The 19,503-nt window shown below is 41.2% G+C and overlaps 1 protein-coding gene across 3 annotated transcripts in view; it reads left to right on the forward strand.

Moving 5' to 3' along the window:
• CLTCL1 (clathrin heavy chain like 1) overlaps positions 1–17,748 on the forward strand; it is a 55,135-nt gene extending 37,387 nt beyond the window's left edge. For 2 of the 3 annotated variants that reach the window (XM_039505720.1, XM_039505719.1), the window contains exons 18-32: positions 525–647; positions 2,077–2,222; positions 2,782–2,965; positions 3,553–3,745; positions 4,280–4,437; positions 4,603–4,767; positions 5,611–5,718; positions 6,135–6,302; positions 6,395–6,544; positions 7,298–7,429; positions 7,863–7,973; positions 8,807–8,977; positions 10,751–10,972; positions 14,611–14,686; positions 16,337–17,748. In XM_039505720.1, coding sequence (XP_039361654.1) covers positions 525–647; positions 2,077–2,222; positions 2,782–2,965; positions 3,553–3,745; positions 4,280–4,437; positions 4,603–4,767; positions 5,611–5,718; positions 6,135–6,302; positions 6,395–6,544; positions 7,298–7,429; positions 7,863–7,973; positions 8,807–8,977; positions 10,751–10,972; positions 14,611–14,686; positions 16,337–16,452 — 2,223 coding nt within the window. In that variant the 3' untranslated portion in view covers positions 16,453–17,748. Of the gene's footprint in view, positions 1–524; positions 648–2,076; positions 2,223–2,781; positions 2,966–3,552; positions 3,746–4,279; positions 4,438–4,602; positions 4,768–5,610; positions 5,719–6,134; positions 6,303–6,394; positions 6,545–7,297; positions 7,430–7,862; positions 7,974–8,806; positions 8,978–10,750; positions 10,973–12,530; positions 12,678–14,610; positions 14,687–16,336 lie in introns of those variants that run through there. The other variant, XM_039505721.1, reaches the window with a different exon arrangement.
• The last annotated feature ends 1,755 nt before the right edge of the window (positions 17,749–19,503 follow it).

Raw genomic sequence — 19,503 nt, forward strand, 5'->3', positions numbered from 1 at the left:
GTTTCCATTAAGTAAAACTGTAGCCCACAAACAGTTAGTTACTTAGAAGCTTATAGTTGTGGAAACATTCTGTGAAATTCAAAAGATTTTACAAAATAGAAACATTCTGGTGCTGCTTGACAATGAAACTGAGTGAAGGCTTCAGATAAAATAAAACTGTCCTAAACTTCCTCCACTCCAAAATGAATCCCCTTCTAGGTCTGAAATTTGTCAGAAGCCTGTGTAGTTCATGGTAGAAATATTACCATGAGAAGTTGTCATCCAATTTCTGTTGGACAAAAGCAAGAAAAGCTCGTAACTTTGCAAGAGATCCTGTCTGCTGAGAGCCTTTTAGATTAGAGGCTAGTTAAGAATCCAAATTTGAGTCTGTGACACTTAATGATGGCCAACAACTAGTTGTATGCAGAAACTATGGTCCGTTGAGTGTGGCTCATTATTGTCAAAAAGCCAAACTTGTGTTGGGTGGGATCTCATTGTAAGTGTTCCCTTAACTATACATGTGTTCATGATTTTCTCTCTTTCAGGTTTGCAATGAGAACTCCTTGTTCAAGAGTGAGGCTCGCTATTTGGTACGCAGAAAGGATCCAGAACTTTGGGCAAATGTCCTTGAGGAAAACAGTCCATTCAGACGACAGCTCATCGATCAGGTACAGTAAAGTAACTGGTTCTACAATTAGAAATGAAAGCTGTTATCCGGTATCTTCTGACTTCAGAATGACTCCAGAATCCCTTGCTCACATCCCCCCAATACTTGTGCTAACCCTATCAGCCCCTCTACTTCAACATTTACTTTTAATTATCTTCTATCCGAGGGGTGGGCAATAACTTTCACTGGGTCGGGGGGCTGTTGTGGGGGCGGGGGTGTGCGCTGTAGAACCTGTGTGTTCAAAAGGTCTTACACCTCCCTTAACCCCCCTCCAAATACCTGTGAAGTGGCTTTCCCCCTTGCTTGTGGAATTAATGGGCTGCTTGAACAGCTGGAAGATCAGAAGAGCTCCCAGGTAGACAAGTTGTCTGGGACTTGTGAGACCCTCTCCCCCTTCTTTTGAGCTTAGCTATCAGTACAATAAACGTGTTGAATTCTGCCAAACTCTGGTGGGTCATTAGTCCTCCCTAAGCTTACTAGCTGGCCCAGTTTAAGGTAAGTTGTCACGGGTCACACATCTACTATATTAATGGAGGGGGTGCAGGGTCTGAGAGGGAGTGTGGGTGCAGGAGGGGGTTCTGACCTGGAGCAGGGGATTGGGGTGCAAAGTGCAGGCTCTGGCCAGGAGGTGCTTACCTCACGCAGCTCAGTGGGGCACTCAGGCAGGCTACCTGCCATTGCCCCACACCTCTCCCGGAAGCAGCTGGCTGCTGGCACCATAGCACATCTCTACATACCCCTTGTGGCGAGGGGGGCAGTGGGTCTCCATGTGCTACCTGCACCTGCAAGCACCACCCCCACAGTGAGAACAGTGCTGGGGGCAGGCAGCACATGGAGCTGTCTTCCCTTTCTCTTCCTTCCCCCCCACCGCCAGGGGTGCGCAAGACATGCCAGCAGCAGCCAGCCAGCAGCACCTCGCTATGCCGCAGGACTGTGGCTGCTATCTGTGGACCAGACAAATGTTAGGCAGGCCATACTTTGCCCACCCTGTTCTATACAGTGTCAAAATTGTTTCATCACGGACAGGGGCCAGTATAACTAGCACTTGTCTCGTCTCTTTAATGCAATACTATCTGTAAAAGTAATTGAATCTCATCTGGGATAGTTAAAACTAAGGGACACTGCTCATACTGTAAGGCTAGTGCAGTGGTATGCTTTATTAAATGGCTGTGAAATGCCCAGTATCGTTCACTAATACTGGTGAATCAATATTTCAAAGCCATCTACATGACAGATTGAAAGGAATCTTCGATAGCCAGAATCTTCTGACGAGAAGTTGCAGTGTTGGTTCAGCTTGATGTTTCAGAACCTTGTGAGGTTCCTGACTTAATGTGTCCTACTTCAGTGGGCTGATAATTTTAGATTCATAAACAAGGTTAAGATTAGGAAAAGCCCTTTCAACTACTCCTTCCAAATGTTTTCAAAATTAGGTTGTCCAGACAGCCTTATCTGAAACGCAGGATCCTGAAGAGGTTTCTGTTACCGTGAAAGCTTTCATGACTGCTGATCTGCCCAATGAACTAATTGAGCTTCTTGAGAAGATAGTCTTGGACAACTCTGTGTTCAGCGAGCATAGGTAGGTGGAAGGTGATATCCTTTCTGTTGTAAGAAATATAGAAGTGTTCTGTGACGTTCTAAGTTGTCCCCTAAACTTCTGAAATACCTGACTGCTCTTCACTCTATACGATCTTTAAATGGATATCCTCTTTTTGGCTGCGCAAAATTTGATCTAGCGGCATTAGGGGATGTGTAGTACTAGAGAAGGTGAGCAGCCACTGAAGTGATTAAATGGTGGTATTTTAACTTTTTTTAATACAACTGAAGTAGTGCAGCCAGTGTACCAATACAAAGGAATGCTGACTCTCTTCCTTTTTTATTAGAAAGTGAATTGATAGTGTAACAAGTAACTAAATCTTATTGTACTATTTTCCATTTTGGCTATAAAAATGGTCTAGTCAGTTTGCTATTGCAGGAGGAACAGTGTCTAAAGCCATTTAATCTACTAAACTTCTGTAAAACATTAACCTTAATTTTGGACTTAACTGCCTGACGGTGGCATTTTTAGGCCAAATAATGGGTAGCACCTAATGCCTCCTTTTTATAGACCATTTTTGTCCTGTTTATCCCATTTACAGGAACCTGCAGAATCTTCTGATCCTGACTGCCATTAAAGCTGATCGCACTCGTGTAATGGAATATATCAATCGTCTGGATAACTATGATGCCCCAGATATTGCAAACATAGCCATCAGTAATGAGCTATATGAAGAAGCCTTTGCTATCTTCAGGAAATTTGATGTTAATACTTCTGCAATACAGGTGAGGTGCAGTCATGGCTACCAGCTCATGTTTCATACTAAGGGTATACAGTTCATAGGAACAGGTAGAAAAACGGGTAAATAACTCTAGGGTGGCCAGTAGACTTCTAGAAAAGTCATACTGTACATGTAGATAAAACTACAGTCAACATACCCCCCCAATACAATGTTGTGTTAAATATTCTGTGGAAAAAGCTGCTTCTCGAGCACTCGAAAGTTGAGAATGGGGCAGGGGGTAAGACAAATAATGAATCTGAATGTAGGTAACATAATTACTTCATTTGGATGCTGAACAATTCAGACACCAATCTCTTGGAAGTTTACATGAGTTTAAATTTAACCAGTCAGTGTTCTCTTTTCCCCAAGGAGTTCATCTTACTAAGAGGAAGACATTCCCACCCTGAAACACAACCATTTATAGATGAACTTGAAAGGGCTGTTTTAAATCCAGAATATGTGGTTGCATGCTTTCATATCACTTATGGGGTACTTTTTGCTGCTTATCCTTTGGTATGGGGAAGAGCTCTTTAGTCTTCAAATGCCTAGGACTAGAATGTCACACTTAAACTTATCTTTTTAATATCATAGGTGCTGATAGAGCACATTGGCAACCTGGACCGTGCCTATGAATTTGCAGAGAGATGTAATGAACCAGCTGTATGGAGCCAACTGGCCAGAGCACAGCTCCAAAAGGACTTGGTGAAGGAAGCCATTGACTCCTATATCAAGGCTGATGATCCCTCTGCTTACATGGAAGTTGTTCAAGCAGCTAGTAGAAACAGTAAGCTAAGTCCTTATCAGCTCTCAGTAACAAGCCATGCTTAACTACAGAACATAGGAGGACTGAGCCAGATTAACAAAAGTTCAAAGTTTGTGTGTGTTTTTTATATATATATATATATATATATATCAGTATTGTTTTTATATTTATATTTTATATAGTGTCCCCAATGACTAATATATGAAGTCTTCAGATCCAGTGTTTCATCATGGGATCTATTTTTAAAGTGCTTTCACTGACTTAAATTCTCAAATCTCTACATAAAATGAGAACTATAAATGCTAACAGCACACAACTCCTTGAGTCATCATGAACCAGAAGAGATGTATGGATGTTGAGAGTTGATCAGCTCAAGGAATGGTACCTAGTGCATTTTGTTTGGATGTGGGGTCAGCTAGTTCTAGCTGGGCAGTATGGCTCTTCAGTGTGTCAGTTTTTGCAGAGTAGCTCGTTGCTTAACTGACTAGACAATGGAAAATAATTCAGAATGAAAGGAGTGGAATAGGAAACTTTGTCTTTTTTTCTCTATTTAAGATAACTGGGAGGATCTGGTTAAATTCTTGCAAATGGCCAGGAAAAAGGCCAGGGAGTCCTATGTAGAGACAGAACTTATCTTTGCTTTGGCAAAAACCAATCGCCTCTCAGAGCTGGAAGAGTTTGTGAGTGGCCCTAACAATGCCCACATTCAGCAGGTATGTATTTATGTTCCTAATAAAATAGGAAGGCCTTAGGAAATTTCCAACCGGACAAGGCTATTTACAGACACTCTCAAAGAACACAGGACAAGCTTTGAAAGTTTGCTCATTACCCTTGCCTGCCCCTATCAGTCCAACTCAGTTTATCCTGGTTTTTTCTAGGTTGGAGATCGCTGCTATGAGGAGGGAATGTATGATGCAGCAAAGCTGCTCTACAACAATGTATCTAACTTTGCCCGCCTGGCATCTACCTTGGTGCATCTTGGAGAGTACCAGGCAGCAGTAGACAGTGGCCGCAAAGCCAACAGCACCAGGACCTGGAAGGAGGTAATTCATCTTGCCTTATCTTTAACACTGTCTGTAGAATCCCTTTTAGTATGTGGTGCTGCTTATAGAAAATATGTGCTGCTTCTCCCAAGGATCACATTCATATTAGCTTGAAATGGTATCTTATTCCTAAACAAATCTGTGGGCTACTAGTCTTCAGAGCACTTGCTGGTCATGTAATGCTGGCTTGCCATGCTTCCAGCTACTAGATCAGGGATTCTCAGACTGGGGGTCGGGACCCTTCAGGGGGTTGCAAGGTTATTACATGGGGAGTGGGGGGTCACAAGCTGTCAGTCTCCACCTCAAACCTCACCTTGCCACCAGCATTTATAATGGTGTTAAATATAGAAAAATGTTTAATTTATAAGGGAGTTTGCACTCAGGCTTGCTATGTGAAAGGGTTCACCAATATAAAAGTTTGAGAACCACTGTACTAGATCGTATCAAGTACTCAAACATGCTTTCTTTAATATTACTCTTCCTTATGAGCAATTTCTTAGTTGCCATGTTATGCAGTCACAAGTAGGGGAAGAGGTTTCACAAGAGCAATATGTACAAGATATGGTCCACACTTTGGAAATCAGAGCCTCAATGGCCATTTTAGAACCTTTGTCTTAAATGGGATAATTCTTGCTCCTAATGCAGCATGAGGAGTTCTGATTGACACTGCTTTCAGTCTATACTTCCAAGCACCTTGATTATTTGTCCTACATCTGATAGTGTCTTTGATCTAGTGTATAGAAGAAACCCTTTTTAGTCTTGCAGTTATCCAATTCATTTTGGGTAATGTGGTGTACTAGCCTGGGGGTCTAACATCAGTTTGACTAAAATCTTTGGTTACAGGTGTGCTTTGCCTGTGTGGATGGAAAGGAGTTCCGCCTAGCACAGATCTGTGGCTTGCACATCGTAATACATGCGGATGAACTTGAAGAGCTGATTAGCTATTATCAGGTTAGATTGTTTGTTTTTTTTAATGATCTAAGGGAATAATTGTCTGCTCCCTATTTGCAGGATTTGTTAATAGTGATCCTTAAAATCTGAGATGGCAGCAACTACGCTACCCGTCAGTGTCATGGTAACAGTTGGTATTCAAAGAACTTTTAACACCTCTCTCTTTGAGGATTTTTTTAAACCACTAGTGAAACAAGCTCATCTTAAACAAGGAGCTGTGTTTAAACTGGAAAGCATCTTCACTGTGCAATGGAATAAGTAAAAGGGTCAGTACTCAGAAACCTCAACCTTGAAACCCATGTCTCAGACTTAACACCTCAAATCCACTGTTCCTGCTATGTTGTCCCCTACTGTGCTGATAAGGGAACTTTTCAAAAGGGATGTTCAATCAGTAACCTTGGCTATCTTCATCTTAGGATCGTGGCTACTTTGAAGAACTGATTGCCCTCTTGGAAGCTGCTTTGGGCCTGGAGCGTGCTCACATGGGAATGTTCACGGAACTTGCCATCTTGTACTCCAAATTCAAACCTCAGAAGATGAGGGAACATCTGGAGCTCTTCTGGTCCAGAGTCAACATTCCAAAGGTAGGTATCTTGCTGCATTAAACTGTTACGCAGCTAGGCACGTTGGTGAGCAACATGCAGCTCCTAATATTTATCCTTTTTCCTATCCCTAGGTGCTCAGAGCTGCAGAACAAGCTCACCTCTGGGGAGAACTGGTCTTCCTTTATGACAAGTATGAAGAGTATGACAATGCAATAATTACAATGATGAATCATCCTACTGATGCCTGGAAAGAAGGGCAGTTCAAAGACATAATTGCAAAGGTAAATAGCTGTGATCTAATTACTGGACCCAGCTAGCTTTGTGAAAATTGTTACTAAGCAAAAATTGAAATGATAGAGCTTTAATCTTACAGCTACAAGGTTCAAGTACCTGTTCAACAAACTTCTGAAATAAACAGGAAGTTGCTGAACATTTTTTTCCCCTCTCTTCTGGGCTTCCTGTGCCTAGCTTCTCTTCCTTCCTTCCTTCCTTCCTTCCTTCAGTGGTTTGAGCGTTGGCCTGCTAAACCCAGGGTTGTGAGTTCAATCCTTGAGGGGGCCGCTTAGGGATCTGGGGCAAAAAAATTGGTCCTGCTAGTGAAGGCAGGGGGCTGGACTTGATGACCTTGCAAGGTCCCTTCCAGTTCTAGGAGATTGGGATATCTCCAATTATTACCTTTTATTACCTTACCCCTCTTCCGCCCCGCGCCCCTACCCCCAAACTCAAGGCTGTAACGGTGCTAGTAAAATATTTTGTACAGTCGGGTTGGGATCTGAATCTTTTGTACAGATTCCTGGAATCATGCAGAGCAGGAAGCTGACAAGTACTAGCCATCTATTTGAGAAGTTTAATATCAAATTGCAGCTGTTTACATGGCGAGCACTCAAACAGAAATCTGACATTTAGACTTTTGCAGAGTTGACACTTTTTTGTTTTAATTTAATCTGGTGGTATACTTCACTTTCCCTGCAATATAGTTTAAACTTGCAGATGTAGAGACAGCCTTTGATCTAATCAGTGTTTCCTGTATCCAGGTGGCCAATGTGGAGCTGTATTACAAAGCCCTGCAGTTCTATTTGGACTACAAACCTCTGTTGATCAATGATCTTCTGCTGGTATTGTCTCTACGGCTGGATCATACCAGGACAGTCAGCTTTTTCTCAAAGGTGAGCTATAGTCATAAATGGATCAGGTATAGAAACTGAACTCTGTTCCTCAGGATTTTTAGTGCATTCTTGGCCTTGCCCTCTGAGATGAAGTCTTTAGGGTCTAGAAGATCTCTCCCTTTTTGCAGTAGCAAGCATGCTGGTAGTGCTCATCACTTCACTTGGAATAGGACTGTTCCACCACATGGTGATGGGGAATAGGTCCAAATATCTTCTATAAATTTAAATCCTGACTGTCTAGCTCTTTCATGCCAGCAATTAAAGGATATTTTTTTCCTAAGTATCTGAGCTGCTGGCAGCTATAATAGACTTTTTTGGGGGGCTGGTTTAAAAATGTCTAGTGCTAAACTGGAGAGCCTGCTTCTCTAGAGTATTTAATTTCCTTCAAAGCAGTACTCTTAATCTAACGTCCTTACTGCTATTCTGCTTCCAGGTTAATCAGCTGCCTCTAGTTAAGCCTTACCTGCGTTCAGTCCAGAACCACAACAACAAAGGAGTCAATGAGGCTCTAAACAATCTCCTGACAGAGGAGGAGGATTATCAGGTAAGTGTCCCATACAGGCCTGCTGTAATGCAACTACAACATCTGAGTAGAGCAGACACACTTGTATTGGCACACTGGTGTGCCAATGCACTCTCCCTTCTCGTCACATGCCTGCTATTTGTTAATCAGCCACACTTCATGCATTGTAAGAGTTATTCACTCGGTCTCAAATTGACTGAAAAGTATTGGCTGGAACATAAAGGTTGGGTGGGGATAAGTCTACCTCTTCTGGAGGAATAGCAGCTGTGACCAAAGATTTCAATGGTCAGGATAAAGTAGTGATAGGTAGAAATACCCTAAAGCACCCCGCACATAAATTGCAGATTCCTTCTAAAGTTATTTCTCTAGACGGTATTAGAATACAGAGTAGTTATATCTTGGCACACTGTGTATGCTGCTGCTGCTGTATGGGGGTCTCTTGAAAAAATAAAAATGCCTTGTATATGTAAGAGGTTGCAGGCTTCTGTGTCAAGTGGACTAGGGAGGCAAACAGACCAGTTACTTCAAGTTTGCATAACTTGTCCACTGCTAATGGGACACTCAGGGCTTGTATCAATGTTCCTGTACTTCAGTAATCCCTCTAGGCAAAGCCAGCATCATGGCTTTCTTTAAGTGTGGGGGGCTGGCTCCTTCGGAGCAAACACCTCTCTTCTGAATTTTCTAATTGGATGTGGCTGCTTTCTAGCTGCTCCATACTGCAGTAGCCTAGAACTGGCAGCCCCCAAAACCAAAGTTAATTCATGCTAGCCATACTTCTCTAGAGCCTTGTTTCTCCAGTGGTGTTTAGAAACTTACTTGCTGTTCTGATAGCTAACAGAATTTTTCCTAAATAGGGCTTGAGAGCATCTATTGATGCCTATGATAACTTTGATAACATCACACTAGCTCAGCGCTTGGAGAAACATGAATTGATTGAGTTTAGGCGTATCGCAGCCTACTTGTACAAAGGTAATAATCGTTGGAAACAGAGTGTGGAGCTCTGCAAGAAGGATCGTCTCTACAAGGTCAGTTAACATTGAACTTTCCCTTTTTTAAATGGTATGGAAGAGGCAATTCTAAAAAGCATCTCCAAAACAAACTGCAGTGAGCTTTCTGCACTGTCACTGCAGTGTGGATTGCACTTGCCTTCACACAACTGCTACAAATTTAGGATTAGAACTAATCGAAGAGGCAATGTCATGAAAAGTAAATTCCTTTTCACATGTATCCTTTTTTTCCATAGGTTGTCTTATGCTCACTTGACAGGAGTAGGTGTCACTTTCTGTGTTTTTTCTTTAAAAAAAAAAAACTTGTAAAATTAAGCCCCATTCCATCATACTTCAGATGGGGAGCCCTGATGCAGCCAAATCAGTGTGCCATTACTGAGGCTCTAGCCTCCCTTAAAACTTAAGTGCAAAACAGTACATGATGTGGATAGCTATATATTCAGTGGAGGTACAACACAAACACTATATATAACTTAAGTAAAAAACACTAGCTTGTCTCATACACAAGTCTGAACACAGCTTTTGTCTTCTGAGACTTGAACCAAAGATGGAACTAACGGTTACGCCTTTGCCAACTTCTTTGGGGCAGAACATTCTAGAAGGAGGCACTTGAAGACCCTCTAAACCTACCAACCCTAATGATAGACTAGCTTAAGCCACTTCTGGTTTTGTGTTGAAGACTCTGATATTAGTGACTTTGCATATTGGAGTCATCCCTGTTTTAAAATGTGAGTACAGAGGCTGCAGTGAGATGCTAGAAACTAAGGCTTACTGCTTTTTTTTTTTTAAAAAAAACACCTTACTCACACCCAAACTTAATCTGTTCTGGACAGAGACCTCATTTGTAGTTCTGGGAGGAAGTCTCAATCTCATCTCACTGGCTTCCTTTAATCCCAGCAACTGGTATTGTTTATAAATCCCATTAACTGAAAGGTCAAATTGACAAACCAAATCTGTTTTTTAAAATGGATACTGATTAGCTAGAGAGTTATTGTCTATAAGCACATTCTGTGATCCTATGCTAGGTAGAATGGAGCATCTCCATGACACTCTAATGCTTTTGCATAGTCATGGAATACATGCAGAAGCTGAGCTGTCCATTCTTGGCTTCTCCTGTAAATGCTTTAGTTCCCTGGTTCTCAACCAGGGGGACATGTAACCGTGGGGGTACGCAGCAGTCTTCCAGGGTACATCAACTCGTCTAGATATTTTTTGCCTTGTTTTGCAACAGGCTACATAAAAAGCACTAGACAAGTCAGTACAAACTAAAATTTCATACAGAAAATGACTTGTTTATGCTGCTTTATATACTATACCCTGAAAAATAAGTTCAATATATATTCCAATCATTTTTTCTCATTTTTATGAGGAAGTGACCAATTTTTCAGTAATAGTGTTCTGTGACAAGAATTTGTGGGTGTGGTGGTTTTTTAGCAAGTACTTAAGTGAAGTCTTGCATACCCTCATGTTTCACAAAATAGCCTCCTGAAAGGAGTACAGTAGTCTAGAAAGGTGGAGCCACCACTTTGGTTTAACTGACATTATCTGATGATAGATACTTACTGCAGGTGTTATGACCACTAGTGCACAGAACCAGTGGCCTCAATTTAAAAATACTCACTTGGAAACCAATTACATTTGGCTTTGCAGCATTTGGCATTCTCCTGCCTTAGGATCAGCCAAACTACCTCACTTGGGGGAAACCTGTCTGCAGAATTCGCTAAGGGGGAAAAATAAATAGTTTGAAGGGGCCAGGTGTAACTCTTAAAATATGTGGCATTTCACTTGTAGGATGCCATGCAGTATGCTGCAGAATCCAAAGATGCAGAGCTGGCAGAGAAACTGCTCCAGTGGTTCCTGGAGGAAGGCAAACAGGAGTGTTTTGCAGCATCTCTCTTTGCATGCTATGACTTGCTGCACCCAGATGTGGTCCTTGAGCTGGCATGGAGGCATAACATCATGGACTTTGCAATGCCTTATTTCATCCAGGTGATGAGGGAGTACCTTACCAAAGTGAGTGTTGCTTCTGTTGAAAGACTTGCTGCTTTGTACTAGATTCTTGCACATGTTTAGCATTGTCCAAACTGAGCTAGGTAAGACAGTGCTCATGGATTGAGATACTGAACCTCAGTTCCAGAAACATGAGGTGGAGGTACATAAACTTCAGCACATCTCAGTGATCATGCTACATAGTACATAACAATGAACCAATCACAATTAAACCTGATGCTTTGAGGCTATAACTGTTAATTGATGAAAAGACTGAACTGTTTCTCTAACTACTATCTGTTCTTCTGGGAACTGTGAATCTAGACTCCAAGCAAAAAGGGCTAATACTGTGCATGCTGCTTTCTTGAATACAAGGGTAGTCTATTTCTCTATGGTATTCTAACCATTTGACTCTTTCGGTAACTCAGTTATGCTTTTGCCTTCCAGTTTTTACATAAAAAAATACACTCCCCCCCCCCCCCCCCAAACTCATGAGTTTTCAAGATGTGATGTCTCTTACCATTTCTCTGCCTTTTACCGATTTAATTTTAGGAGACCACAGTCATCTTGCCTGAGACATAACTAGCTCTCTTCATGGGAATAGCAGGGGTAGTACTTTGTGAAGCAGATAGCCTTCTGAAGCCCTTCCACATCAGCAGCTATGGGAATACATATGAGTGTTGTAGATCTGTGGGACTACAGAACCTTTGTCAGGCTAATATACACAGTGAATTTATATTTTAAATGTTTCATTGCCAATCTTAAGCTTTCTGTGTCTTGCTGAAACTGTAGCTTCAGCGTTACTGAGACATTCAATAGTTCAGGTCATGTTTGTGTGACCAATGTCAGGAGGGGGAATGTTAACATGAATGCAACTTCAGGCTTTATCTCCTTAGGGCAAGATCCTCAGCTGATGTAAATCCTAGTTGCACCACTTCAATAGAGCTACGCTGACTTACACAATCTTGGGGGGCGGGGGGCTCTTGCCCATAGTCGTCTTAACCATCTGTCTGCAAATCTGGAGCTGCTAAATCCCACAGCATCAAACAAAACTAACTTATCACAAATGTAAAGCTAGAAGAAAAGTGCCACTTTCCTGTAGATACAAAGGAGATGCATGCCTCCAGATCAGTCACAACAAGGTGGAAGTCACTTTTCTACCTCCTTAACATGGGTAACTATTTACTTTACAGCGCACAAATATGCAAATACTGTCCATGCATAGAAATTCATGATTTAAGTACATGGCAAATATGTACTGGTGAAGGAGTTGCATTTATCATGTAAATGGCATGTCTTAAACCATAGCAGGTTATGTATGGTACATCTGAATATGCTGTTTAATTAAGAAGTAATCTGCCAAAATAATTAGCTCTCTACAATTCTAAGTAAGCTGTAATGTCTAATCATGTACATAACTTGTGCACTGTAAAATAGTGACCAAATGATTTTATCTTAGCACTAAATACTCTACAAATATCTCTTGCCATTATTGTCCCAATGTTTTGATGTGGTTTTTTGCTTCAGATTTTGTTTTTTGAATAGTCACTTGATAAGTATTCCCTTCTGAACTTTCTTGCAGGTTGATGGGCTGTTTAATAAGGTGACAGTCTCTGATTTTAAACTTTGTTCATTTGTGTCCCTTAATATATATCCTAGGATTCTGTTACTAGAACCTAGTTGTAGCTGCCACCAGAAGAGCAGTATAACCTAGCTTTTTGTCTAACTCGGTTTCCTATTAACTTCTAATGCTGTAGAAAGACAGCTTCTCACACACAACTTGAGAATCCAGCCAGACTTTGCTCACTTTCAGCTGGGGAAAACTATTCACTGAAGAACATTGTCAACAAGCATTTGGACTAATGATTCAAAAAAGAAATGCAGTTTTATCATCCTTAACTCTTGTCTGATATACTACGTACTCCTTTTTTTTTTAAATGGTAGCAGATAACCCATTATCAAAACCTTGAAGCATAGTAAACCACAAGGTCACAGGATCAGTTGTGAAGAGGGAGGAAATCTCTAGATAACTGATATTCCAGGTGTTCTGCCTTACCCACAGTCGACATATAAACAAGTCTAGCAGCTTACATACAGAGTAGTATGATGTCTTTAGAGATGTGATGGCCCCGACCTGGCAGGATAAAGCTTCCCAGCAGAGACTTGTCTGCATGCTCAGAAGCTGCTTTGGACTGATCTTGTATGCAGAATCTTCAGAATTTCAGCACAATAGCTTCAAATAAATCTAAGTCTAAGCCACTTGCATGTAAAAAAGTGGGGCAGTGGATTTCTCAAATAAAAAATGAGGTTTAGATAGTAACTTTAAACTGCTGGCTGGATTTACAGGTTACAATTATCTACTAAATACTAGACTTTTTTCCTAAAGTGAAATATGCATGATGAGTCTGATGTGCAGTGAAACTAATTTAGTCTGTGGAATTAGAAAATGGGCTTCCTTTACTTTAAATTTATGTTCTGTACTTCCTGTCATGTAGGCTGAATACTGTTGCTGCTTCCCTGTAGAGGGAGTAGTATCCCCTATTTCTGGATAGATGTTAGTTCTGCTGTGGACTACACTAAAGCTGTAAGCATCTATCTTATGTAACAAAGGTCCTTTTTCAGTCCAGAGAGTTGGAAACTCTGAAGGTGTGATACTTCAGTAGGCATCAAATTTGGGGGGGCATGGGTGCTAACTGACCATGCCATTTCAGACATGCTTCCTGTGTCATAGATTCATTTACATGCGCTATCGGGTAAAAAGGAGTTCCAGAGCAAAGGAACTCCTTTCAGCGCGCCCCCTCCTCCCCCGTCTCCAGAATTCATAGCTAGGGATTTTAGTGCTAGCAGTTGTATTGTGGTGATAAGTAGTGGCTGTCTAAGATATCAAAGACTAAACTAGGTATGTATAGAGCAAAATAAACACTTTGTGCTGTACCCTTAGCTTCAGCCAGTTCCCCCTATAGGACCACATCAAACTGTCTTCCCATTGAAGTCCCAGGAGCTTGCATTGCTATCTAGTAGAAAATAAACTTGTATTACCTCTAAAGTGGAAAATATTTTAAAGCAATATAGTACTGGCTCTGTAGCCTATTCCTAAAAGTTAGCTGACCTTATCTGGTGTGCCAGTAAGAGTGAACAGAGCTTACTATTTGCTGTACTAGATCCATTCATTTTACATAGGATACAACATTGATTAGTCAAACCATGTTTCATGCTGTCTGATATGTATGGTTTCCAGAGTCAAACATACTGTAGGCATGTGTTTTCAGAATCTTATTGACGATGTGGTTAGGTAGTAGCTGTCTGCCAAACAGTTCTTCATGCTGATTTGACCCTGAAGCTCTGAAATGGAAATTGGCAGCTTGAGTTGCAGGACGTAATGTTTTCAATGGATGGAGAGCAAGTATTACACCTTGTACTTCAGGTAGTGCACCTCTTTGTATCCAGCTAAGCGCAGATTGATTCTTATTTCAGAATTAGTCTCCCCTCTCCTTCTGGGTTTTGGACAGCTTGGAACATACTTGTGTGTTCCATGGCTTAAAAACCAGACTTGCAAGGGCAACACTTCAATACTTGAGCATTTGGTATGAGACATACCACTAAGAGGACAAGACTCTTAGGCAAGGCCTTCATACACTTCTCCTGTTCACTTTATAACATAGGTGGATAAACTTGATGCTTCTGAAAGCCTAAGGAAAGAAGAGGAACAAGTAGCTGAACCCACTCCAATAGTATTTGGTAGGTGAAAGACTTGGTGTATTTTTTTTATTGCTAGCAAGATGTTCTTATCAGTTAAGGCTCACCATGTTAGGCCACAGGAAAGTAACTATTTAAAGCCCGTCTGTAGTATGGATATCCTCCACCTCCAGTCACTTGAAGCAGTTTGTCTTCTCCCAGCTAGTGATCACTACTTGGAGCCCTTATCCTGGATAAGTCTAACCATTTATACTTATTAATATGCTCGAAAGTTTTGTGCAACACTTAAATTTTAAACATTTGAATGTGTAGCAGTACTTTAGCTGAAACAATCCAACTTGGCTTATTCCTCCCTTTACCGTACCAATCCCTTAGGAAAAAACATAAATCCCAGGTCTTTCAGTGGTGGGGGAGGGGATGAGAAGGGGCAATTGGGTGAATGCAAATACACATGGCTTTTGGGTTCCCAGAGTCTTTTCTGGATTTCCAGATGAAACATTCCTCCTTGTACTTCCTGTCTAATACCTTGCTACCTTTCAAAGATTGGAAGTCTGCCTTTCCACTTGACAAATCAAGCAGAGTGGATTTTTTTTAATGGCCTGTCCTAGAAAGACCTTGTGTTGAGCAGGTAAATTGAAGGTCTCTTTCACAATGGACTCTGCAGAAGGCTGCTTCATAAATGTTGTGACCAGGCAGATTCTGCTCACTAGCATGTCTTGCAGCAGCTCTGAGGCAGAGAAATACGTGACTCTGTGGTCCACTCTCTAATGGAAAGGTTATCCCTGAGTTGATTGCCTGCATGAGGCATGTGTGCTATTGGTATTCACAAAATGCATTTGCAATCTGGAGTTGTTACATGTACACAAGCTGCTGAAAATTCAATAGCTTGAATTGCTTTGGTCAAAATTGTGACCATGCATGAGTCCTAACCATATCAATTGTTTAACATAGATTGTTTGGTTTCAAGGAATCAATCTGTATTATTGGGAGGCTATGTAGCTGTCTCAAGCTCAATGGATCTTTTTTTAAAGCCACACTTTCTACCTCCATCTTGTACTGTCAGAGGTGGGCAGATAGTGGATTTTTCATTACATTGGCAATTTCAAAAACCCAAAATTCTTTTCCGGTCTAACACTTTGACCCAAAACAAGATGCTTTATTCTGATTTTGAGCACTTTTACACATTTTAATTTTATTTTAAAAAGCAAATTTTGAAACTTGGTCTCTGTTTTTAAACATTTTCCTTCTGAAATGTTGAAACAAAACACTTTTTGCGTTTTTTGGAATTCTTGTAGGCTTTTTCTAAATGAACAGATGGACACATTCATGAAATGTTTTAGTGTCATTAAGATATTTTGTTTTGTGTGTGGTGGCGGGGCGGGGGGGGTTAGGCTTGAAGATTTAGTCAAAACTTCACCCAGCTCTCCATACTGTGAGTTGCTCTTAAACCTGTCTGGCAACAAAAGCTAGATGGCCTGTTTTGTTCGCATCATTGTGTCCTCTCTCCTCAGTGGAGGAGGTGGACTGAAAGGTATAGTTTAGGTTCTCCTATCTGTTTATGTTAAAATACAAACATGCTTGTTAACCAGCTAGATAGACATTCTGAATGCTGGCAGTTTAAAAACCGCCTCATCACTGTATTTCAGGCATTTGCAAAGCTCTGTTTAAACAAACTCCTTCTTCCCTTTCCAGGCCAGCAGCTAATGTTAACAGCAGGCCCCAGCGCAGTACCTCCCCAGGCCAACTTCCCGTATGGATACACAGCTCCAGGATTCACCCAGCCGCCTGTTTATGGTTTCAATATGTAACTAGCTCTTTGACAGATCTACAGTCTGATTTTTTTTTTCTCCCTTCCTGTCCTGCTAACTTTTGGAGAAGTTTACAATGGTCCTAAAGGCACAGATGACCCCTTGGTTGGTTGAATACTTGCTGTCCCACTCAGTGAGGAGATTTCCAGAGGATACCTGTTACCATTATTTATTGCTATTGTCCGGTTACATTTCAACCTCAAAGGCAGCTTTTGTTAATTATATTGCAAGACTCTTGACTGAAGTTGAGGCACTATTTATCTAAAACTCAGAATATAGCAATAACTGCTTGAGGCCAGGGGGAAGAGGGAGCGCATATTCCTTGCTGCAAACCCATTGCCGGCAGTGGTTGTGCTGGGGAATCACCTGGCACCAAGTCGTTAAAGCTTTAAAGTACTGTAGCTGAAGCTACTAAGTAGGTAGCATGGATGTTCAGAATTGAGTTCAGCATCTTCTTATTGGTGGACTGTTAAAAGTTTGCTTAAATCTGACTACCCCATTTTATTTGCAACGTTGTATGCAAAAAGGAGAATGGGCTTTCAAATATTTCTTCAATTCACAGAGTACTTTGAGAAATATTGGGGAAATTTTTTGCAGAAAGTTATTGGGGAGCAGATTGAGCCTGTTCTGTACCTTCTGGAGTAGGTTTGAGACTTTTACTGAGAGAATAAATCTGATCATACCAGAAAGCAAGAGAACTTCCCAGATGCCTTTTTGTTTAACAAGAGGGGAGAGCATGTTACTCAGTGACATTAAATGGTACAAAAGGAAATCTCAGCTATATGTATGGCAAGTTGAACGTAGCAGGAATGTGTGTGCGTGGGCTGCCAAAGTACTATGAATCATTGTTACCTTAGCATATGCTCAGAGTGCAGTGTCAGGATTGGGGAGGGATATATTGCTGAAATATTTGAGGTAGTGGAGAAGGATATAATCCTGGTTTTGCACCTTTATTAACTCTGATGCCAGAGTCAAGGTTTTCTGCTCCACCATGTTGGACTGACTCAAATTCTTGACCCTGACTAGCAACTAGAGGCAGTGTCGTCTGATCTGACAGCGTTCGGCGACTCTTGGTTTTGCTGTGCTGTAGTAGTATAAATGGCGCATCCACCGCACACCTTTTTCTTTGAGAATGCCAACAGGGCTGTGTTACTTTGTGCCACTCTTCAAATACATATATCATTAACGTTTTATGTACTGAAATTAGATAACAATGTATAATTTATGGTTATGAACTTTGTGCTAATCATGAATATTATAAGTCCAAATATAAATGTAAAACTGGTGTACACTGTGGTTGTAGTCTTGAAATTTTTTGGCAGGGGGAGTTGTATCTACCAACAGTGATGGTACCAAACTAGCAACTGTCAAAGCTAGACTAGGCATTTGATCACTGCCCTCCCCTCTACTTTGCCTGCACTGTAGTAGGAATACTTACACTGTACCTTCCGACTACAGATGTGCTGAGGGATGAATGAGGAAAATACAAGTATCTGACAGTTCTTCCACCCCTTGCAGAATGTGTTTTTGCAAGTCCCAGGTGACACTAACTTATGGTATGAACACAGTGCCTTAAACTTCTTATTCCTCCGGTCTCTGCTATACAGATTTAAATGCATTTGTTTGTCCATTCTCATCTTGGGAACAAACTTAGTCACAGGCTTCATGAAGTGCCCAGCCTAGGCTTGCATCCTTTACTGTACTTCAATTGTACTGTAAGAGGCAGCCTAGCTTAATACTGTGATGTAGTCTTTCATGGGGTCTTCCCCAAAAGTGAAGCATGTAAACTAAGCAGAGCTAAGTGAAGGAGAAACTCAACCACTGGAAGCTACCTAAAGAACCAGCACAACATCTCTGCTGTAAGTCATGCAGTGCATCTTGGAGTACTGCCTCCATCACTTCTACACACTAGTATTCAAGAACAGAACACAATGCACACACCTGCCTCCTTCAAAACAGGAGCATGTTGGAATAGGAAAAGCCTACACCTGCAAGTGAAACTGCCAGCCATATGTGGGAAGGCTGAAGGGAATTGGCTTTAAGCATTCAAACCATCAATAGCAGCACTTCTGCTAAAGGGCCATTTAAGATGGCTAATAGTATAGGCAAGCTCAAATTCACAACTTTGCTGGTAAGGGTACTATAGGTCTGTCTTCCCCATGCCCCCCTCCTCCCCACCCACTTCGTCTATTCTAGCACTCAGCTGTTGTGCAACCACTGCTCTAACTTCTAGATCCCATTTACAGAAAAAGGCTTTTAACCTATGGGATTTCTTCAGTTGTTCATCAGGAACTCTACATAAACATTTCCCATATACTCCCACAAGAGCTGTCCTCTAATGAACTTGAAGAGGAAACTATTAGAGCAGATGTTAACTTGGATACACTCTTCAATAAGTCACTATTCTAGAAGAATGTTACACTTCATACTACTGCAGATGGAGTCTCGGCTTCACATACACAACCAAAGGGTTTCCTATAAGGAGAACAATCTCTCAGATATTGATCCTAAATGAAAGCTGCTAATTCTTAAATTCACTTTTATTTTAAGCTAGTATCCTTTTAACAGATATGGAAATAGAGCAGTCTTGCCAGCAGCTGTTACTAGACCAAATCTAGGATGGTGAATAAACTAGATCTCACTTTGTAGTGAAAGCCATCACAAACACTGAATCCTAAAACAAAGATTTTTAGAAAATCAGATGTCCCATAGAAGGAAATACACTACAATATAAATGTGTTCTCTGTAGCCGTCCTGTCAGACCTGTTCCATCTGTGACTTGGCTAGCTCAGGCGATCAAGGGTACTGACTTCATCAGGATTACTTGTGTGAAGAAAGGCTTTAGAGTGGGAGCCCAGGCTCACATGGTGTATTGATTGGCAATTGCTGCTTGCAAGATGTCATGGCTTTTGACCTGCTTAAACAGTGAAAGGAAGGAAAGAGCTTGAAAACCAAATATAGTTAGTTGCTATAATCATACTTTGTGTTGCTTGGGACAGTTCCCATTAACTTACTGTTGGCATAAATATCAGATGAAATGTAGGTAACTAA

Source organism: Mauremys reevesii, linkage group 18 (genome assembly GCF_016161935.1).
Source record: "Mauremys reevesii isolate NIE-2019 linkage group 18, ASM1616193v1, whole genome shotgun sequence".
Taxonomy (NCBI): Eukaryota; Metazoa; Chordata; order Testudines; family Geoemydidae; genus Mauremys; species Mauremys reevesii.